The 22,584-nt window shown below is 48.0% G+C and overlaps 2 protein-coding genes across 15 annotated transcripts in view; both read right to left on the bottom strand.

The window, feature by feature from the left end:
• Positions 1-289: 289 nt before the first annotated feature.
• ESAM (endothelial cell adhesion molecule) lies at positions 290-8,541 on the bottom strand. Of its 3 annotated transcripts, XM_037000797.2 has the most exons (8): positions 8,324-8,458; positions 8,092-8,155; positions 4,639-4,826; positions 3,409-3,613; positions 3,075-3,230; positions 1,754-1,876; positions 1,341-1,467; positions 290-1,115 (listed from the first exon to the last, which is right to left on the bottom strand). In XM_037000797.2, the coding sequence occupies exons 3-8, from the start codon at positions 4,744-4,746 to the stop codon at positions 800-802; spliced, it is 1,035 nt and encodes a 344-aa protein (XP_036856692.1). In that variant the 5' UTR covers positions 4,747-4,826; positions 8,092-8,155; positions 8,324-8,458; the 3' UTR covers positions 290-799. The 3 variants fall into 3 exon arrangements, with proteins under 3 accessions (XP_036856692.1, XP_036856691.2, XP_073095661.1); XM_037000796.2 differs by lacking the exon at positions 8,092-8,155 and having other exon boundaries at positions 8,324-8,541; XM_073239560.1 differs by lacking the exons at positions 8,092-8,155; positions 8,324-8,458 and adding an exon at positions 5,665-5,883.
• Positions 8,542-12,435: 3,894 nt separating this feature from the next.
• MSANTD2 (Myb/SANT DNA binding domain containing 2) overlaps positions 12,436-22,584 on the bottom strand; it is a 29,563-nt gene continuing 19,414 nt past the window's right edge. The window contains exons 1-5 of one of the 12 annotated variants that reach the window (XM_037000790.2): positions 21,160-22,084; positions 18,258-18,341; positions 18,086-18,185; positions 16,473-16,533; positions 12,436-13,968 (exon numbers count right to left, since the gene is read on the bottom strand). In XM_037000790.2, coding sequence (XP_036856685.1) covers positions 13,116-13,968; positions 16,473-16,533; positions 18,086-18,185; positions 18,258-18,341; positions 21,160-21,213 — 1,152 coding nt within the window. In that variant the 5' untranslated portion in view covers positions 21,214-22,084 and the 3' untranslated portion in view covers positions 12,436-13,115. Of the gene's footprint in view, positions 13,969-16,472; positions 16,534-18,085; positions 22,153-22,584 lie in introns of those variants that run through there. The other 11 variants (XM_037000788.2, XM_017679483.3, XM_037000789.2 and 8 more) reach the window with 11 other exon arrangements.

The following is a 22,584-nucleotide window of genomic DNA, read 5'->3' as shown; positions in this document are numbered from 1 at the left end:
TGGAGGAGCCCCCAGCCTTGGCAGGAAAGGGCAGACAGAACTGGGGCACAGGCCTGCACCACAGCCCATCCTGAGCTCTCCCTCTGGACAAGAGGGGATCCTGGTGGACGGGCAAGATGTGTTTGTTAAGGATTCAGGGGCCTGGGAGAGGGGAGCTCAAGTCAGGATCTTCTCCCCTGCCCTTGGAAGACGAAGCTGGAGGCCTGAGTAGGGGTCCTCTTTGCAAAGCCATACTGAAGCTCAGCCTCTCCTGGGAATCCTAAGTTTAAAAAGGTGACTTGACTCTCACTTTCCATACAACCACATTACATCTTTATTAAAATTTGTAAAACAAAAACACAAAAACACACATTTCAAGTTAGTTTTAAAAATATCTTCCCTACCCCCTGCCCCAACAAAATTCAAGCACACCAGCAGGGCAGGCTCTATTAATGCAGGGAGCTGGCGTGGGAGTGAAGGGTGATGGCAGGTAGGGGTGGAGCACAGATCCAGGGGCCTGGAGGACTCTGGCGGTCTCCAGCAGGGCCCTGGGAGGTTGAGACAATCTCAGTCGCGTTGCCCTGCAGGAACGGGGAGGGCGCAGAGGCTCTTCTGCATCTGCCATCTACTTCCTCTTCTCCTTCTACCTCCTGGGAGTTTGGTTCTTAACCAAGACTTAGTTTTCCCATAATAAAGGCAAAGACAGAAGACTGGAGGGCTGGAAGATGGCCGCTCTCCCAAGACTCAGACCTCTGTGCTAGGAGTGGCCCCTAGAGGCAGGAGCAAACCCAGGTGGCCTAGCTAATGAGTGGCTGGGCCGTCACACCAGAGACCCAGCCTGACTCTGGGCCGGCACCATCACAGGAACTGCACCCATACGGCTCAGAGCAGAGGAGGAGACCCCACCAGGGCTGAGGGACATTGGCTGAGGGTGGGCTGCATCTGTCCTGGGTAGCCTTGGGGAGGGCAGGACCTGGCTGGAAAGGCTGGGTGTGGGGGTCAGTGCACCAGGCCTGGGAGGGCCTCGGGGCGGACGGAGGGCTCGTGCTGAGGTGACAGAGGAAAGGGTCCCATTCTTGGAGATTGTGTCTGAGCCCTTGGGCCAGGGCAGAGTCCGGGGAGCCATGGCATCCTCCCTAATCATCAAAGAAGTAATAAGAGGTCAGAAGCTGGAAAGGGGAAGAGAGCATGCCTTATTCTTTCCTCCCCTCTATTTAACTGTCCTCTTCTCTAAAATCTGCCCAGAGGAATGAGGCTTCAGCTGCTGCCCAGCCTCCCATTAGATGAGGGCTGCCTGAATTCCCAGCCTCAGCAAGGGGAGCTGGGAGAACCCCATTTCTGCAAAGACCAGGGACACTTACTTGATATCGTTGGCCGGCTCCTCTAGGGCCTTGCCTCGGTGATGGTACAAGAGGACCAGCCCAGCCAGCAGCCCCAGTCCAACCAGCGTGCCCACAACTGCTCCAGCCACTACTGAAGCCCCGGACCCTAGAAAAGCCCTGCTGTCAAAAGGAGACACCCAGCTGCTCCCCACCCCTCTCCAAACCTCCTTCCCCACTGCTACCAGACATGTTTTGTTTTCTCTTTTTCCCTGTTAAGAAGAGGGGTAGCTGTCAAGCAGAAAACGGTCAGTCACTGACCAAACATTTGTACAGACATTGGACCAGGATGAGCTCCTTGTCCTGTTAAAAAACGAAAGGCCTCATCCACTCTCCTGCACCCCCACCCCCACCGATGGCCAATTTCTCCTTCACGGCACTTACCCCGCACTGACCTGTGCTCACTTCCAGGGTCACATTGCAGTGGGCACTGCCCACCTCATTGCGGGCATTGCAGACATAGACTCCAGACATGGAAGTGGAAAGGTTTGTGAGGCGTAAAGACCCACGGAGGGCATCTGTGGACACAAGTAGAGAGCCATCAGTCTGGGGCCCCTCCTTCCCATTGAAAAAGTCCTGCCCCTCGTCTGGAATGTCCTTTTTGACTCTATGACACCCAACTCTGTTCCCTGATGGAGGGAAAGGTGTGGCAGCCAGCATGCTAAGCAGAACTGCTAACTCACAGCCCCCACCATCCAGCGTTCCTGACTGATGCCTGAAAGGAGGCTAAGGAGGCGATGATGCCCAGAAAAGCCAAAATACCATTTTTGCTTTTATTTCTGAATGGCCATGTGGGGAGAGAGAAAGAACGTTAGGCTAGGAGTTAGAAAACCTGGATTTCTGAATAGGCCATGTGACTCCAAACAAGTTACTTGCTATCCCTGGGGCACAATTTCTTCATCTGTAAAATGGGAGTAATATGACCTATTTGAAGGTATTAAAAGAGTTCTAGGAAATAAGCATTATAACAAAGCTTATTGGCTGCTTACTCAACACCAAAGGCTAAGTTCTTTACATGTACTACCTATGAAAATTTCACAACAAACCTAAGAGGTAAGCCCTATTTGAAACAATTAAAACTTTTATTATTAAAAATGGTCAAATGGTAAGTAGAAAAAGGGACAAAATGAAAATACATTACCCACCACCTAGATTCAACAATTGCTAACATTTGGTATACTTATTTCACTTCTCTCTTTTTCTGAGAGAGAGAAAAAAAAAGCACTTCAGCATATATCTCCAAAAAATAAGGACATTGTCTCACATACTACAGCATCATTGCCACACCTGATAAATAATAATTCTCTAAAAACATCCAGGACTACGTATTAAAAATGTTCCAACTGCCCCAAAATGTCTTTTATCGGTGGTGTGTTCAAGTCAAGGCTATTGATACCCCCATTTTACAAACGGGGCAATGGCAGTGCAGTCACACAGCTAGTGAGTGGCGGAGCTGGGATCTGACCACAGGTAATCCACCTCCAGAACCACTAGGCCATTTGTCCTCTTATGTAACAGAAGTCTGTGGCAAGAAGCACCCAGCACAGGGCTACCCCTGGTGGCCCCCTTTCTCCAGCCCCTCCTCCCCCGACACCCTTGTCCTCTGCCCCCAGTCCTTTCCAGCACCACCTCCCCTTTTCTCCTCCGCCCCACTGGTAGCTCTCCTCTTTCCCCCACCTCAGTCACAGTCTCAGTTGTCTCCACATGTTCCCTCACCTAAAACCGGTGCAAAGAAAACCTGGGAGGATGGGGGCAGCCGCTCCCACTGGTATTGGGCAGCAGGCTTACTCCTTGGGGTGTGGCAGCTCAGGGTCACGTTGGTCCCCACTCGGGGAACGCCCAGGAGACGGCAGGATGGAGGAGCTGGAGGAACTGAGGAAGGGGAGACAGGTTAAAATCTCCACCCAAGAGACCAGCAGACCCCCTCCCCTACTCCCAGACACACCCCTCTGCCCCTCCTCCGACCTTTCTACTCAGCCATTCGGGATGGAGACCTGCCGACCTCCCCTGGGGGTGGGGAGCTCCTGGAAAGTGTGTGCCTCTCACTTACCCTGAACATTGAGTTCTAAAGTTTTGCTACTATGGCCCCTACTTATGCCTTGACTGTCTTGTACATTCACAGAACAGACGTAGGAGCCAGAGTCTTTCTCCTGGAGGCCCTGCAGCCTCATTGACACATTCCGGGAGGGCATGGAGTGGACAAAGGACACTCCAGGTTTGCTTGACGTCGTGACCCCACCGATGTATGCCAGCACCTGGTGGGGGACATAACATCTCCCTGTTATTATTACATGCATGCACTGTGCCCACAGGCTCAGCTAATCCCCTACCCCAAACTAGCCATCGTCAAGTGCCCCCCACCTGTACCCATCCCCTCTAACCTGTATTTGGTTCCCATTCACCCCATCTCCCTAGCCTGTTCTCACCACTCCTGGGTCATCTTCACCAGAACAGCTCTTGTTCCCCTGTACAATGTCTCTTCGTCTCCCACTTAGGGTATTTAGGAAGGTGGTATAGGGCAAGGGGTAATGTAAATAGGGAGTATGTGTGAAGGAAATGTAGATAGAGTGCAGGGATAGAGCCAAGATTTTTTAAAAATATCTTTTATCTTCTTTTACCTGAAGACACCCCCCCACACACACACATATAAATTCACCTGGATCTACCCTGCAATCTAAATCCCTTTCACACATATCTGCTACTTGCCATGACCGCTTGAACACCCTTTCCAGGCCCTTGGAAGAGTGTGTGCAAGTAAGGAGTTCTGAAAATGAAGTTTCACTGGCTTCTGGGTACATCTGCCTCTGAGTATAAATGTGATGTAAGGAAGGAGAGTAGGTAGGAGATTGTGGGGAAAGACTGCCCCTTGCTTCTCAAGGGGAGTACAAAGGGACATCAGGACAGATAATCACTTGGGAACAAAGGTGGCCTGAAGGCCACCAAAGCACAGAGACTATGAACAGGAAGATGCTCAGCTTTGAAAAGTTGTGCGATACAGGCCCTCACCTTTCCTCAGCCCTCAATGTTCGCTCCTCCCCCGACCCCAACAGCAAAATAAAATGTCTCTCCACTTTGAAGTGTTTTGTGTATTGGATTGCTAGGAAAAGCTGGAAAAAGAGACTATTTTCGGGAAGCCTCCAAGATCAAAACAAAACTTGAGCAGATGAGGAGGACCTTGCTTTTCCCTGAATCTCCCTCCCGGTCCCCCAGTCGCTGACCACCCCTCCCACTGGCTGCCCAGCAGCCAGCCTCTGGCAGAGAAGATTTCTTCTTCCCTCACCTGGTTCAGATCCTTCCCTTTCTGCTCCAAGAACCACATCACGGTGGGCACCTCCCGGGGCTGGGCCGAGGACACCTCCCCTCGCAGGGTGTACCACGCCGGGAGCATCACTTCGGCTCCTTCTACCGCCTGCAACCGGTGGAGGCCGGCGGGCACGTGCACCTCCAGCTGGGCCCGCGAGGGGGTCGCTGGGGACGAGAGCGAGAAGGCATGAGCGCGGCGAGCTGGGCTCCTGGCTCCGCGCGGCAGCGCAGAAGACAAACCCGGCGGGGTCCCGCCGCCGCCGCCGCCGCAGGCCTCGAAGATGGCCCAGGGCCCGCTGACCTAGCGTCCTGCTTTCAGTGTCATCAGAGCCTGTTCTCCAGCCGCAGCCCGTGGGTTTGTAACAGGGATAGGGACACATTTCTATGCACTTAAAAAAACACAAAAAGGTATCCAGAGGAGCCGATTTCGGAGTACCAGGAAGAGAAGGCAGATGCCAGCGAGGAGGGGAAGACGTTCGAGGGGAAGGGCAGATTTAACACTTGTAATCTACACTCTACGGAGCGCGGGTGCTCCTCCAGCTCCCCCCGCGGGGGCCAAGGAGTCGGGGCGCTGCCCACGATCGCCGCTCTCCTGCTTCTGCGTCTCTCAGCCAGATGCGCGGAGGGTGTGGGGAGGCCGCGGGGTTGTTGATTAACTCCGTGGGCGGCTCTTCTGAGCTGTTCCCAGCTAGAGCGATGGAAGTGGGCGCCCGACCTCGCCCCGCGACTGCACTGCTCCCCGCCTGCTGCTCAGGCCCGACACGTGAGCAAGCAGGGAACGCAGGGAGTTAAGAACCCGAAAGGGTGCTGTTTGGGGGTCCAGGGGATGAGGGAGCGTCCTCCGAGGTCGCCGAGAATCAGGGCAGAGCTGGGACACGCATTAAAGGCCCTGACAATCAGGTACAAAGCTTGTGTTCGGCAGGCAGGACGTGGCCTGAGGTGTTGGTTTCCAGTAGGGGCCTATTAAATGAGTGCGGGCATCGCGGCGTCCAGGAACACTCACTTTTCGCCCTCCCGAGAGGCACCGGAACAGCCAACCCCTAAACCCTCGGAGGAAATAACTCGGGCTTGCACAGGCCAGGCTGCAGGAGGGTGCTGGCCTCCCCGGGCCGAGGCTAGCTCCTCCTGGGCCCCAGCACTCTGCACCGGGGCCCGAGGCGCCGGCTCCGCGTGGTGACCAGGCGGCCAGCGTCCGGGCAGAGGCCGCAGGCAGGCCCGGCTTCCCGCCCTCCCGGAGCCGGGCTGAAGGCCTCCGCGGGCCCAGGAGCGGATCCGGCCAGGATGCGCGCCTCCCCCACCGCCTTCCGGCTGCGTGTCTTTCTAGACCCCCCACCCCTATTCCTTGGCCTTCGCGGCACCCCCTTCCCATTTCCTGGCGGGTCCCTGAGGGCCGGCCAGGAAACTTGTACCCGGTGATAAGCCAGAAGACAATGACGCCGCTAGACCGGGGCCGCCACGGGAGAAAACAACCTCGGCCTCGAGGAGCCGACGCCCCCTGGGATCCGGCCCGCTGGCCGCCTGGCCGAGGCCGGGGACTCCGGGAGGCGGTCGGGTGGATCGTCTCCGCCTTCCTGCAGCTCAGTCCCCCGGCCAGAAGCAGTTCCTGCCACCCAACCTGCCGGCAGGGCCGGGAGAGGCGCGAGCTTCCTTGGCCCCAGGCGTCCTGACCACCCCCCAGACCCTGCATTTATGATTCCACTTTGCACAAGGTGGGAGGGGGCGGTAAAATAGTAAGAGACATACTGGGGGGTCTGGGCAGATGCTCCCTGTCCTGCGCGCCCAGTCAGGCACTTGGCGCTTAGGAGGGCCGGAGGCTTTCCTGCCCTGCGTCCTGGGTATTCGCAGGAGCAGAAGCCTTTCAACTCTGGCCCTTTCCGCCCTCGGGGTTCACGGTGACATAGGGAGGGGGAAGGGGTAGTGGAAGGTCTAAGTGAAGGAGACACGAGCAGCCCAAGAAAGGGGCCCTCCTGGCCCCCTCTGAGACCAGAGTGAGGAAGCACGCAAGGGCCGAAGGAGAAGGAAAATGGGCCCGCTCCCCGGGCTACTATTTTTAGTCTCCCTCCTTCTCTGAGAAACTCCCCCCGCGGGCTTCTCACGCCCCAGGGGCAGCAGCGCTGAACCACCCGAGGCGCAGTGCGGAGCAGAAGGGCCCGCGGAGAGCCGGGTCGGGTGGGCAGAGCCGGCCGAGGGCTGTTGGCGGCTCCGGAGCGCCTGGAGAGAGGCCAGCTACCCCCGGGGCAGCCAGGTAGGGACGCTGAGCCTGGGCCATCGGTAGGAACGCTGAGGCTCAGAGTTAGGATAGGAACAGGAGGAACTGAAGGCGAGTGCAGAAGATGGCCAAGCAGCAAACCTGGGCTTTCCTCCAGGGAGTTGGAGACCCCCAGCAGGAAGGGGGACGTGGGAAGTTGGGAGCAGAACACAGAAGGGAAAGGGGCCTGACTTTGAAGCTGGGAAAGGGGCCTGTGAAGTTACCCACCAGGAGCAGGCCCGCCAAGCCTAGAGGGGCAGGAACCTTTCTAGGCTTTGGCGTGGCTGGCAGGCTGCTCTTGAGCCCCACTTTGGGAACCCTAGTATTTCATGCCCAAACACCCTGGCAGCACAGAACAACCTAAAGGGGGAAGGGGTGAGAGTTAGGTGAGCCCCACCTCAGTCCCATCACTGCGGCTGACTTCCAGTCCACATCTTCCCAAGCTTTACTTGCCCTGGCAACTTCCAACAGGAGAGAAGGGAGGAGTTAAATCTCAACAAACCCACCCTGTATGGCTGTTCGGGATCCCAGAAAAGGGAGGGCAAGGAAGCCTGGGAGGCAGCTGGTGAAGCCTCTGACAGTAGGTTTAGTTCCTTCTTGGGTCCCTTTCTCCCCACTGGGCCACCCCAGCTCCTGGGTGCTCTTGGGAGCCCTCAACACGCCTGAAGCACTTGCTCCGGGGAGGCGCCCTTGCTCTCAGGCTCTTTGAGGCCCTCCTATTTCCTTTGTCCCTTTGGCTCTGGGAACCAGTGGGGGTGGTGACAACTCAGGGGGGTCACAATTCTGTTCCTTTAGGCATCTGCACCCCTCCCCCATTTCCTGTGTCCCAAATGACCTCACGGTCGTGCTTTTGGGGGCACCTCCCTTGATTCCCAGGGCAGGAAGAGGAGGACGGGGCAAGGGGAAGGATGGGACTGGGGAACTGACGTGAAATGCGTGTGTCAAGCCCGGGCCCAGGGAATTCCCCCGGGGCTCCAGCACATTAGTTTGTGTGTAGGGTGCAGGGGCCTGAGAGCGGCTGGAGTTAAGTCCTTAAGCTCTTTAGCCAGGTCTCATCCAGCAGCTCAGCTCATCCGGCCCTGCTGGGTGGTGGTGGGGAGCGAGGGTGAGGACTGGTTCCTACAGCTCATCCCAGAGGTCTACCTGGGCAGAGGCCCTAACCCTGTGTCCAACCACACATACCTCACCCGAGGTGGGAGCTGTCCCGGCACCTGAGGGGACAGAGGTCAGCACCCGCCAGTGATGCCTAGAGTGAGTGGACGGGGTGGGGGCGTGTGTAGCAGGGAAGGGCAAGAGTGAAAGGGGGGAGTCCCATCCCGCCAGCTCCTCATCAGTGACCCCAAACACCTCCCTTAGGGGCGGGTTCATCCCATCGCCCATCTCAAGTCGTCCCCTGGTCCGGGGTTTCACTCACCAAAGGCACTTAGCCCCAGGAACAAAAACCGCAGCAAGTTGGTAGCAGGGGGCCCGGGCAGGGAAACCATGGCCTTCCCGGGCCGCGACGGCGTCAGGGGCGCGCACTCCGGGAGACACCGACCGACAGGTGCTAAGGCCGCCCGACAGCCGGAGCGGGCGCGGGAGCCGGGCCACTGACGCCACCGGCGGCTCTAGCCAGAGTCTGTGCCGTGTGTGTGCCGGTGGGGTGGGGACCGACGGGGACAGGAGGGCGGGGCATTCGAGGGGGCGGAGAGGTCGCGGTCCTCCGGGCGGGGCGCGCAGGCGAGCGGCCGCGGGGGGTCGCTCCTCGCCCTCCGACGGTCGTGGCGCGGGGCCTCCACCCGCTCAGGGCGCAGGGTGGGTCGGGTAAGTCGCGGGGCCCTCCCGGCCCCCCGGGGGCTAGGGGAAAAGAGAAGGGTCCTGAACTCTGTCACCGGGCCGTACTCTTCCTCCTCCGCCGTGTGAAGTGGAAGGAGGACGGGAAGGCAAGGAGGTCTGGGGATTATCCGACGTCCGGGAGCCACCCGTACCTCTGACCTAAACGGCCGGGGCAGTGGCCCGACTAGCCGACTCCGAGCGTGGGGCCCCCGTCCTCGGCCTGAGCTGGCCGCCTTCCTGGAGGAGGAGCCGAGATTTCCCGGGACCACTGGGGCTCAGCAGCGTCGGGGCGGGAAGGCAAGAAAGGGCCAGGGTGCCGGCCGCGGTGCCCGGTTCTGAGCGCGAAACGACCGCTTTCCCCGGGTCGGGGACCGGCTGGGTCCCGGGAACGGGGCGGGAGTTGTTCGCACCGCGCCCGCCAGCGACCCGGAACCCGAGCCTGCTGGAGGCCATCTGCACCTGTGCGCGGCGGAACGGGGCTGAGCAGGCTCTCGGAGACGCCCTGAAACCCAGGCCCGAGGCCACCCGCTCTTGCGCTTGGAGACCCCGAGGAAGGAAAGGACTGGCGCGAGTAAGTCCCCGGAGCGGGGCAGGAACCCGAGGACCCAGGAGCGCGGTTGCCAGCTCCTCGCCTCGGGAAAGAATGGCTTATAGGCCTTAGGCCTATACTGGGGAGGAAGGGGCTGCGCGAAGGCAGACTGGGCCAAGTCCCTGCATTTCCTTATCCCCACATCTTTGCTGCCTCCCATCCCTCCTCAGGCCCGCTCTGATCCTTTAATTCCCGGACTAGGTCCTGTTCGCTGTGAATTTCATCTAACTGTCCCTCCCCCAGCCAATCGGTCAAAAGGCTCCTCTGCGCCCTCTGGTGGCCGCAGCTCCCTTATGGAAGGGCACGCACCTGTTCTGCTGCTCTGTCCAAAAGCCAAAATTAAAGATGCTTCAAACATCCGGGCACAGCTCAACCACCGGGCAAAGGTCACAGAGGACAGAAAGGGTAACAGCGAATTCCTGGCGCCACCTGCTCTGGGTGGCAGTTGGTTGGGAAGAAAAGCAGCCAGGCCTCCAGGATTTCATTTACTCTGCACAGCTCTGCTCTAACACTGAATGTGGTCCTTATGCCTGCACCACAACATCCTTTTCTACCCGGCCTCACCCTCTCAAGCAGCTTCTTCCTAGTGTGACTTGCCTGGCCACTCTTCAAATACCTGCCATGCAAATGGTTTGAAAAATGCCTGTGCAAACACTAGACTGCTCCTGCAACCCCTGGAATCTAACACTTGTCAGTTCACTGGTAGCAAAGGCAACAAAAATAGGTAACTGCCAGTCTCATACCCTTATGCAAGGACCTACAAACTTGGAGTTGTCAAATAGACTGTGTGTGTGCAGTTGTGTCCTGGGGGGAAGGATGTTGGTTTGGTTTTTCTGTTCTGTCACACTCAAATTTTTTTTCTTGACTACACTTCAAACCACTGCTTGTAAACATCCCTTCTGTGTTTCCAGACCAGGGTTGTTACCCCAAATCAGTACCTCTTCCCAAGAAGTACCAAGTCTCTTCGTTGTGTCCCAGAACACCAAAGCATCTAATTACAGAGGCTGTGCTCACTCCCAATCAATACTACGCAAGGTAGAGCCTCAACATTCACCTTCTGTAGCTAACTTTTAGGTCAGTATTTCGAACCCCAAATAATTTGCAACATCCGAAGTAAAGTTGCAACCAAAGATTTGTAGGCAGCAAATCCCTCCATGTGACACAGGGTCCCCTCAGGACTCTTTCACTGCCCTCAGCCCAATCAAAGAATTCTCCATACTATCTCCTATGCCCACCACTTCTTTCTGTTGACCCTGAGGCAGCAATAACTGGCAGAGGTTAGCAGAGCAGCTCCATTACTTATTGAAAGTTTTTGCCAAGATGCATTTTGGGGTGAACATTGCTCTCTACCTTTGCTTGTATAAAATGAGAATGTTGGCACAGATGATCTGAAAGTGACCTGGAAACTGCTTGCATAAACACGTGGCATGCAAGAGCTAAGCTCATAGTTTTATATGTTAAGACACTGACAAATCACTAGCTTTCTTCCAATTATACATATCTCTAGTGTTTTCTGATGCCAATCTTAGATTTGAGTATAGTGTCTCCATCCCCCTTGAATCAGTTAAAAGACTTCATTAGGGTCTCAATAGTCTACATTTTGCTTTTAACAATGCTTATATTATCATCCCTGCTGTCCTTTTCTCTAGATTGTTCTGGTCTGAGACTGGATATTCAGTGTCAGCAAGCTGCTTTCTTTCCAAGCCTCCATTTCCCAATGCTCCGCTTGGTCCTCTTACCCCTGCCCTCACCCATCCCAAGCCAAATGGTGAAAAACACATACCAGATCCAGTCTTTGTCATGTTCCCCAGGGTGCTAACAGTGGTCTAGCAATGTTCCATTCTCAGTAATCTTAAGTAGATCCAAACATCCTCACTAAATGGTCCCCAAATGCTCTGCCCCAGCTAAGTAACTAATAGCAATGGGAAGCGGGACAGAGGAAAAAAATGCCTGAAGCATAGTGTTAGTTTTGGGGTGGGTCAGTGGCAAAGGTTTTGGACACCCATATAATACTTCTGGTCATGATTTTTCTGCAGCACTTAGCACTGAATTTTATGAGATTATTGTTACAAGATGATCAGTGAAGCCTCAGCCTTCAGGACCGTAATTCCAAATTCCAAAGAGCAAACTCATGAGAATTTCATAAGGCCCATACTTACAGACTGTGCTCAGGAAGAAGAGGTGCTCCATTCAAATTCCAAGAATATCTATACTCTCCCTTAGCGGGCATCCACTTTTAGCTGTTCACATCAGAAAACAGCCAACTTCCTAAGCCTGGACTCAAATGACATCAATAAAAGTCATCCCATTGATTATAAGCTCTCTATTAGCCATTAGAAAAATAAATAAGCATCAACCAACCAAGAGGTAGCAGAATGAGAAAATCACTGACTTGGGATCAGATCATTCAGGTTGCAGGGAAGATTTTTTCTTTTTTTTTTTTTATCAATATGCAATCTTATCTTCAATAGTACAGAAAAATGGAAAATTATAGCTCTTACCTGGATTTGCAGGCAATTAAAATAGAACACCTGAGAGATGTGGGGGATCATTAAAGATAAATAACCAATCTAACAAGTCTCCACCATAGACCAAAGTGATCCTCGACAGCCCTACTGTAAGTTAGTTCTTAGCCAAGAGTACTAACCTCTAAGTGGAGCGCCAGTTGACCCACAGAAATCTCTGAAAGAGCTAAATGTGATAGTTATAATGAATTGACAAATTACAATTTCCTATCTTCTGGATCACTTTCAAAGATTTTTGGATGTTTCCATTGGATCTTCTTTCCTTTTTTACAGGCAGCATGATAATTCTCCACTTCTACCCCTTGAGTTTAATACTCCTGATTACTGAGTGTAAAGATGAGGAATGAAAGTCTCTTACAAAGTCATATACTAGGGTCAGAAGGAATATCCTAGAAGTTTTTAAAAAAGAAATACAAAACGAAATGTCCCATGACCTTTGATATTCTCACAAGAAGTAATGATGCTGGTCAGTGGGGTACAGGAATGAAAGTGAAGATCGCCTGCCCTGTCTGTTCTGGTCATTCTTAGCAGTAAACTCAGAGCACAGTCCCCACGCCAGGGCGTCCACACTCTGATACAGAAAGCTCAACTAGTACGCCAAGAGGCCAGGAATTACTTTAATATATATATTTTTAAAAAGTTTAAATGGCAACACAACCGTAAAGTTGGTACATCACAGAAACAAAGCTCTTTGCAGGCAACACTGATTGGGAATAGCAAAACACTTGGTTGGTGAAAAAAATGAAACTCTAACTTATATACAATAGTAGCTAAGGGTGATATTGAAAAACAGTCTTATTTACTGTGACTCAAGATTTAACTTGCCATTATCTATTGCTTATTTATTCAGGGTTGTAAATAATACTTATATAGAGACATAGAGATGTGTAAAAATGAAACATTGTGAAAAAAATACCATTTTTCAATTTCATATGAAACTCAAAGTATAAGTTTTGTCCAATATGGAATGTACCTACATTTGTGTATATTAGGGCTCTAAAATTCATTTAAAAATTTTTTGTTTTTAAAAAAGCAACAGCTGACCCACCAAGCAAGCTCATTGTATGACTTGCTTTTGCTCAAAATGAGCGTTTTCAGGTGAGGTCTGCTTTTCTGCCCAAAGTCTACTATGATTCCTTACAAGTTGTACTGGCCCAACTGTGGAGACAGTTTCCATGAAAAGTCTGATGGCAGCATCTGGATGAGGGACGTCAGGGTCATAGGAAATGAGTAGAGAAAAGGGAGGTAAGAGCCCAAATCCTTATGAAGGATGACATTCAGTTATTAAATTTTAAGGGGTATCCAATGGCTTTTTCCAGGCACTCAACTAAAGAGCCAGCAGAAAGAAAATCCCTCTCAACTTCTACAAATTTGATGTAGATGGATCTGGGGGAAACTCCGGGATCTACAATACAGTTCTGAGACAAAAACCCATTGATACCAACCCAATCTTTGCTGAAGGTTTTGGTATTTGCTTGGAAATGTAAAAACAAGCATTGCTGCAGAGTCCTAACCTCAGCAATCCCGAGGTAGCAATAGGTAATTCGGGTGGGTTCTATTTCCACCTGTAATGAGGCTTGTGCCGAAAGGCTTTCCAAGTCAACCCGGCCCTCCTTTCCCGGGTCCAGGGACCGTCGCTCCATGTGGGGTGAGGGGGGCCTCTCAATACATTCTTCATAGCCAATGGCATAAAGGCCTGGGCTCTTGGGAATGCCTCCTGGTAATAAATACTGAACAACGTTCCCACCAGTTGGTTTGGAGTGGGCAATGGGTATCCAGTCAATTTCCATGTGCAGCTCCAGGCACCTAGCTTCACTAATCGTGATCTCTAAAAATTTGTAGTAAACATTTTTCCAGTTCATTTTCTGCACTCGGGTCATAATGATCCGTCCCTCAGGCTTCTCAGAGTTGAAGTACTCCCGGAGTCGCTTGCCAAGGGGCACCTGGGAGCTGATCTCAGCATAATGGTAGCGGATATCCTCTTTCCAACGGGTATTATAACCAATTCCAAAAATGGCCAGTTTATTAGAAAGATGAAGTCTTGAAAAGTCTGTCCAGCTCTGAAACAGTTCCCATTTCAACTGTACTGATTCCAAAATCTGTACAATATTCTGCATGATGTCTCTCTTCCTAGAAAGAGAAATAAAAGTCAAATTCCTCAGGTGTCTAGATCACCACCGTCCAACAGAACTTTTGGCAGTGACGGAAATGTTCTACATCTGTGCTGTCCAACGTGGCAGCCATTAGCACTTAAAATGTGGCTAGTCTGAGCAAGGCATTAAATATTTAATTATGATTTGAAATTACATTTAAATAGCTACATGGGACTAGTGGCTACCATATTAGATAATGCAGGTCCAGATTATCATAGTATTGAAATCTGAGAAACACTTAGGAAATTTCTAGTTATCGATGATAAACTGCTTTCCATTACTTCTATAATCTGGCTGTATTAAGCTTAGTAACTATTGATACACAATCCTAACCTGGAAATTCTGAAAGTTCAATAATTTTGGCCCATACATGCTTGCTGCAGGAAAATATACAACCAATTATAACTATTGATTTTAATGATATAAGAACAAAATGACATTTTCTTCTATTTGTCTGAAATGTGTTACTACTCCCAAATTTAACTGTCGGTGTAGGACAGAATTAAGATCTGAGGATTTAAATGGAAACGGTCCATTTTAAGCTTAGGTTTTAAGAAGGAAAATTAATGGAGAATATTCTAGTAAATATTTTATAAAGGGAAGCAAAAGTATAGAAACGAGTTCAATTCTGATTTGGATAATTAACAGAGTAAGACATAAAAGGCAGGGAAATTCTTGTTTCACATGCTGCTGAAATCATTTTATTTTATAGCTGACACTTCGTGATGATTCATATATACATTTAAGATACATAATTATAAGTCTGTTTCTCAGGAATGGAAAAAATATGATATTGGAAGATTGAAGTTTGGTAAATATTAACTTAGCAACAAACCATTACATTGTACATCAATTACAAGCTACATTAAGCTACAAAAAAGCTCATCTACCACACTTACAATCAAACATAGGCTAGAAAAGGGGGTGGACATGCTGGTTTGCTAACAGCTTCTTGGAAGGAGACCGATCCCTGAGACTGGCCTATTCAAGTCTCCTCTATCTTCTAGGGGAAGAGCTTTTAGAACAAACCGGGGAACCTTCCATATAGTCATTCTCAGTCTGTCCTCTTACTCTCCTTGACTTCCTTTGTGAGATGACAAAGAGCAAATACTCTGTTCAGCTACTTCTTGCAGCCAAAGACTGCCCTGGATTTATCCTCCACCCTTTAGTTTGTCCTGAGCGCTTCTCAAGTATCACAGTGGCCATCTAGATGAAACCACTGCATTCCTGGGGAATTAATTGTTCCTCTTCTCAGAGCACACTGAGGCACTCGATCACCTCACTAATACTTACACTGGGCTGCCTGTGAGGCTGACACGGGACCATTCATGGGTCATGCTTTAAAGAAAAACTATCTTTCAGAGCCACATCTTTCCTTGTCCTCTTTTGAAATGTCATACTGATCTCATGGAGGGCTAGGCTAAGGAGTTGGGATGGAAGGCAGAGATTTTTGTCTGTCTTGCTCACTGATGACTCCCAGTGCCTGACATACAGTAGGTATGTGAGAAATAAGTCTAGAGGAAAATCCAATGCTCAAATACAGTTATTTTGTTCAGTACTGTCACCGTCCTAAGTCAATAAGGAACAGCTGTGAAGAAACCTGCAGCAGAAAATAAACTGCCTATTAAGAACCTCTCTAAAATTTCTCTGTGGCTGAAACCTGGAGAACAGGTGGCAGAGGCTAGATATTTCTGCAGAGCCTCTCCCCTTTCCTTTTTCTCCACCATCTCTCAAACAGCAAGGTCACATATGTGGAATGAAATACAGAAGACAAGTGGGCTCTAGGAATGCTCCAAGGTCACCAAGTGAAAAAAAAAGGGGGGAGTGTTCCTCACTTTCCCCATAAATTCGTCTTTTAATATATTCATTTCATTAATTGGATTTAATCAGCAGTTTATTTAAAGTTATTTGAAAGAACCACAAATAGTATCCCTGGACTCAGAGAACGGTGATGTCCTCACAAAAGAGACACTGCTAACCTCTTAGGAAAGAGACCAGGGAGAACAGCAGTCGAAGGACCCTGGCGCTAAACTTCCTCAGCCCTTCCTCCAGCAACTGCTTTCTTTTCCAATATGTCATCTAAGAGCTTGCTTTTTGATATCCAAACTGTAATGAGGAATTTAAGGGTCCCTCTGGGATTTTCAATTAACCCCAGATCAACTTGGTACCCTATGACTCACCTTTGTATCTTAATTAAACATCCAGATAGCCACATTCACACACAGGCAAACACCACAAACATGCTTAATTTTCGTGGTAGTGTATTTATTTCTTCTTGTGGTATACAAAATTCTCAGTATTTCAGATTAACCATTGGAAAATGTAAGCTAAGAAGATGAGAAGGAATGACTAGACACAAGCTTCCTCAGTGGCTATAACTTCCATAGCACGTTTAATTACAGCAATGACCTTCTACCTCTTCCCAATGGTCATTAAACTTAGAAAATACACTTTATAGCAAAAGGTGAAGCATCTACTTACTGTGCTTCTTCAGAAGACTCTTGTTTGATTTTTAATGTTCTCTTTGTGACAGGTATTTCATCTGAAAAGCAGAGTTTTTGAAACACATTATATTTTCCTAAGTGGTGGTATATGTCTATGCAGATAAAGAGCTATGTTTATGGTTTGTTCCATACTTTCCCATGTGAGGCTGTAATTCTATTGTCAAACACTGTCCAATGCCAGATTTATAAGTATAACTCTTATATAATGAGATGCATACATTTATATGCAAGATCAGAAACCAGCTCTTCAAGTATAAAAATCTTCAAGGTCACCAGAGGATTTACAGCCAGGAGCTTAAAGCTTAATTTCGCTGCAGACATGATTTTTAAAGGAACAAGAATGAAACTAATTCTGTTCTACTCTAGATTTGCCATGCAGGTTTTACAGACCAATTATTCCTCCAATATCAGGATCAATTATACTCTGCATGTTTTTTTTTCCAAAGGTTTGGGGGACTTAACTCTCTACAGCAAATCCAGAGTTATGGGATAACACAGTAATTTAGACCTCATTACTCTTCTGAAATTAAGAGGAAGTGATTGGTTGGCATCTGCCCTTTTTATTCTTCCAATCTTTAAGTCTCTCTCTTACATTGCGTTAGTCTTATGGTTTTATAGCCTCTTTCTTCTCTCCCTTTCTCCTCCAATATTTGAGATTTTTTTAAAAAACACCATTCATAAGAAATATTAGCATTGAATCCTTTTTCTTTTGCGTTAGCATTTCTCTTGCATCGGGGATTCTGTAAAACAGCACCCATGGACCTTCATCTTAAGCAAGGGAAGCACATTCACGGTGCCAATCCTACTTAGACCTCCTTGGAGGGTGCTGCACACCTCACTGGGGAGTGAGAACTCATTTGCACGTGAGCACTCACCACGCAACTTGCTATCAATGTACAATGGTGGCAGCAGAAATTAGATCAGTACTTCCAAGTCAAGAGTATCAAAATTGGAGCATTTATTGCAAAAAGAAGCAAAACCACATAGACCCTCTTCATTAGGCCATACAAGTTTAGATTTGGTGGCCAGGAGTTTCATTTTCCATTTTTAATGCTAAGACTGTACATAAATCATTCCAGCTCCTGCTGGGACGGGATCCTTTAAGAAGTTTGAATATGATCACTGATAAAATTTAAGTATCAACTCTTTTCAAGATAAACTGAGGCTCCCTTCATTTTTTGTTGAGATTTAGTCTGGGAGGAGGGACCTTTTCCAAGTCATGAACAGGAAAGAGAAGTACAAGGGGTAAAAGAAGGAAAAGACAGTTACATCGATAGCAGCTGAGCCAAGAGACAATACTGTTGGCAGTCATCTTAGAACTGGAAGTGCAGGAGAGCCTACCTGTCACCAAGATCCCTTGCAAATTCTGTTTAGAAATTTTACTGGTACTCAAATCACCAAATGAGCAACACCAAGCACTAGCTGGCAGTGTAAAGCTAACCCAAGGATGCCCAGAATGCCCCAGACTGCTGTATGCCTTGTGCTGACTGTGGGAACAGTGCCAGAGGATACTGCAGATATTCAGTACCAGCACGCATATAAAGATACATATACACACAACATACGTATCATATGTACTGTCTTTCTTACCCAATTCCTGATCTGTTGGATAGCCGTGGAGATCCTGACTGTGGTTTCCCCAGTCCTCCTGTGAATACTCCTCCATAGTGCTGCCATCTGACTCCAGCTCCTGGTACAAGCCACTACTGTTAATAAGTACAGGCTGGCAGGGCTGAGCATCCCATCCTCCCTGACCAAACACCTGTTCCAACTGTTCAAATGTGTAACTGCTCTTTCTTTTCCCAACACCATGTTCTTTCACCCGACTGTAACACCTGCGAAGGGTCTAAGACACAAAGTCTTTTGTTATTCCTTTAAAGCTGTACTTCCTCTTCCAGGTACGGACCACAGATATTAATGACTATTAGACAGACACAGACAGACAAACACAGACACATTGTTACAGGAATGCTAGATTTCAAATTCATTATTATATTAGAAAAAAACTAATTTAGCATTTACTCAAACATTATAATTCAAACAATTATTTTGCAATTAATTATTCATTAAACAACAAAAAAACATTACAACATTATTGCATGTACCCCATACACATATTTTATACCCCCACCCCCATTTAAAAAGAATAAGAAAAAAAAAAAGAAAACAAGAAATACCAGCCAGCCAATAGGATGCACACCTGCCACAGAAGAGAAGGAGCTGCTATTGTGCCCAGAATTTGGAAAAAGTGAGGGAAGGGAGGACAGAAAGAAGAATTTCCCAAAGTAAAGATAACCATCCTTACTCTTGATTAAGAAGGAATACAGGGTAAAAACAATTGCTCAAACAAACTAGCTAATAAAACATATTACTTACATAGCCCATATTCCTTACTAACTCACTCTGTCTTTGGGGAAGTTGCTAAAATTTGAAAGAGATCCATCAGTAACACTACAGACTCCCAGTCTCAAACCTCAATTGTCAAGAAACAATACCTAATACCTTACATCTCAAGATCAGCCAAGGATACTAGTCTATCCTACCAACTCCGACTGCCAGCTAAACAAAGCAACAGATGAGGCCAATCATTTCTTCTCTTGGGGGAGTGAGGTGGAGGGGTGTTTTTCTTCTTCTGCCTCGTGGCACAGAGCAAATAAATACCATTATGCAAGTCCACAGATGAAACCTGGGTAATTTATTATCTTGCACAACACTTCAATGTTCTTCGTGGTCTTCTAGCGCATTATTTCTGACGATTAGCCCAGTTTCCTCAGTTTAATAGTACATCGTATGCTATTTTATGTGGTATTTCAAGAGACAAATTGAGGACTTAGTCCAAGCTTCCAATTTTAGTTACAGTCAGTCTCTACTCCATCTCTGTCTCCCTTCGTTCCTTCTAATCTCCCTTCTGCTTTACTGGGTTTCACCCTGAGAATTTTCTTGAGAGACAAGACCCTTTCCCCCTGGTGACTTCAAATACTTTCCAACTCAACAGCACAAAACCAGCTCACCTCAGACTTAATTTATACCCATTAGCCAGAATATACATTTCTCCTTTATCCTCAATGTGAGCTTACTTTCCATAAGTCAATATATCACCTATTCTCACCAAACTAAAACAACTCTTAGTAATCTTCATAGATGCTCCATGAAAGGTCAGTATAATGAAATCATAGCTGACAAACTATAAGAAGACACTCTGTCAAATACTTTGCAGATCTGTCCCCTGAGGTCAGAAATCCAGATTAGCACAAGGAATCATTAAAGCAAGACATGAATGATCTTCCTCAGACACAAGTAGAGCCGCGATTGGCATCTGGTCCTAAAACCAGCCAGCCTGCCCCTGCGTGGGCACCTGCCTCGTTCCCCCTTTCTTGAGATCTCTTCTGGTGCCTCAAATGATGCCATAAAGAACTGAGATTTCTGATACTACACCGTTAAAAAGTAGTCCTTCTTCTCTCTGTAAAGGACAGTCACAACCACCTAACACAAAACTTTCTAGAACAAGTCAGAAATGGACTCGGGCAGCCCTTCCAATGGAAGGAGACAACGGCCCGCAGCAGAACTCCTCTGACTTCCCACAGGCTCCGCTCTCCCAGTGCCCTCTGCCCTCCCTGCAGGGATTGGAATTTGAATTGCAAACATCTCCTGCCAATTTATTTTTATCTCACAATGTCTCCTTTCTGCAAGAACACCCCAACCACTCTTGTCAACTCCTCCAAGCACCGTAAAGGGAGAGTCCGGCCATGTCCCTTTTGGCTTCCCAAGGCCATAAATGGAGATGGAAACCACACCACTGCTCACTGCTGACTGACTGCCTAGAGAAAAGCACTCAGCGCACAAAAGAGCCCAGTTGGATCTGCCACTGAGGGTTATTTCAGAAGTCAAGGAATAAAACTAACGTTTCTTTGAAGAAAGGTGCCATACTTCTCAGGATGTGACACAGGCATAAGCAAAGCCACCTAGCTTTGACAATATACATGGTGGGAAACCACAGAAAAAAATTTACTTTCTTGAAACCACCAAATTGAGCTTATAATTTCACTTAATGGAATTGTGAGTAAGGAAACTAGCAATATCTAATGGTTTTAGAGAAGGAAGAATAGATGATGTATTTCATATTTCATCAAGAAAGGCTAACAGATCTTGCCACCTCTTATTTTGTAGTATACTTTTATAATACACTTTAATAGTGTGATATGCCGATTTGTAAAATAACTCGTAGGGGTCTGAAGAAAAATGGTAACTTCTAAGTCCATATGATAGGAATTTGAGGTATTGAAATAACATTTAAAAGATTTTCAAATTGATTTTAACTCTCTCAGGACAAAAATCCACATAAGAGGTAGTTTCTGGGTTCAGTAAAGACCACAGATCCAAGGAGAGGCTGTTTAAATAGGACATATCAACTAAGACATAAAATAAAAATAGTAAGAACTCAAACATCAGCTTGACTGCCACTCGAAGTAACACTAGAATTTAGTTAAACTAGAGGGATTTTTAGAAATGGATAAAAGATCATGGAGACCTTCCAATTTTTATCACCCATAATAAATCAGAAAAGGTTATACTTTCTATATCCTAAATGATTAACCAAGGCATAGAATTAGATAATTGTATGTGTTGACAGTCCTAAATAAACCAGCTTAGAAACCTACTCTCACCTGTGGTTGAGATATTGCTCCAGTGCCCAGGAAAAGTGAGGCCTTCCTTCCCATTTCACAGCCGTACCAAACCCAGCAAGAACCTCGCTTTGGCTTTCTTGGAGAATCATTGCCTATTCAACACAAAAACCTTTCCTTTTCCCTTCCCTCTTCCCTCACCTCCCTCAGCTTAGAAATGTATAGTAACTTAAGCCCTAGCATTTAAAAAAAATTTAGATCTCAGGGGGCAAAGAATTTGCTTAAAATTAGTAAAGACTATTCTATGCACAATTAAGAAGACTCCACTCTCCTCATTGTGAGAAATTTCCGTGGTAAATCAGTATTACTGTCTCCCTGGAGGAGATGCTGGGAGAGAATACTGTACCTCGAATGAAGTCAGAGACACAGGGGTCAGGAGGCATCAAGAAAATCTGGAGAGAACTAAATTGTAGGCAACCATTTAACTAGGTGGTCAAATCAGAGGAGTTCACAGGTATCTGATATGGAAGAAATGCCAGGTGAATGTTTTCTTAAGTCCACCGTGTCAAGTATTTAATGACTACAGGAGGAAAGGAGAGGAGACTTGAGAGATGTCCCATTACCAAAGCAGAAAGAAAAATAAGATGGCTGACAACCAACACTTTATAGACAGAGAAAGAGTTCTGCCAAAATTTAAGATTAGAGTAAGAGGAAATGAAAGAATAAAGATGACATTCATTGTGGATGAATGTAGGGGAGTCTATGGGGCAGCGGGCAGGGAAACAAAGGCAGGAGTTTTAGATTGGCAGGATTGGGGGTTTAACGGCAGCAATGCAGAGAAAGACCCAGGGTTACAGTACACGTAACATTAAATACAGTGCACAATGCAGCTATCTTGCCAAAGTAAGTAAATCCAGTATTGGGTTGTATAAGCAGAGGAATCACATGTAAGCTATGAAGGTGGCTCTTCCTCTCTATTCAGCACCGGTGAGGCCACAGCTGGAGCTCAGCATTCAGTTCGGGGCATCGAACCAGCTACAAGAGAGGGAAATTGTAGAGTTCAGAAAAGGGCAAATAATATAATGAAAGGCTTGGAAAATAAGGTCTATAAGTAAGGCCAGTGGTTTCATCAAAGCCATTCCTGACATTACATAAGCTACTTTTGGGGTAAAAATAAGGCTTCTTTTCCTTCAGTGTTCTCCAATCCCTTTTCCTTTCCGGAAGTGGGAAGAACTGAAGTCTTCCCTGGTATGACAAAGTAGAAAGCAAACTAAAGAACTTTTAGTGACATATGCCAGTTCTGCCATTGGCTCAAACATTTTCTCAAAAACTGCCCCCCATTTCATACAATCATAAAACAATCACCATGACAAAACCACTCTGCTCCAACAGAATTGACTACAGGTGAACAGGGTATATACCACAAGGAGGAACAGAAATAAGGCATAACCACTCGAAATGTGTTGT

This window comes from Manis javanica, chromosome 6 (assembly GCF_040802235.1).
Source record: "Manis javanica isolate MJ-LG chromosome 6, MJ_LKY, whole genome shotgun sequence".
Taxonomy (NCBI): Eukaryota; Metazoa; Chordata; class Mammalia; order Pholidota; family Manidae; genus Manis; species Manis javanica.
This window is presented reverse-complemented; position numbering and strand designations above follow the sequence as displayed.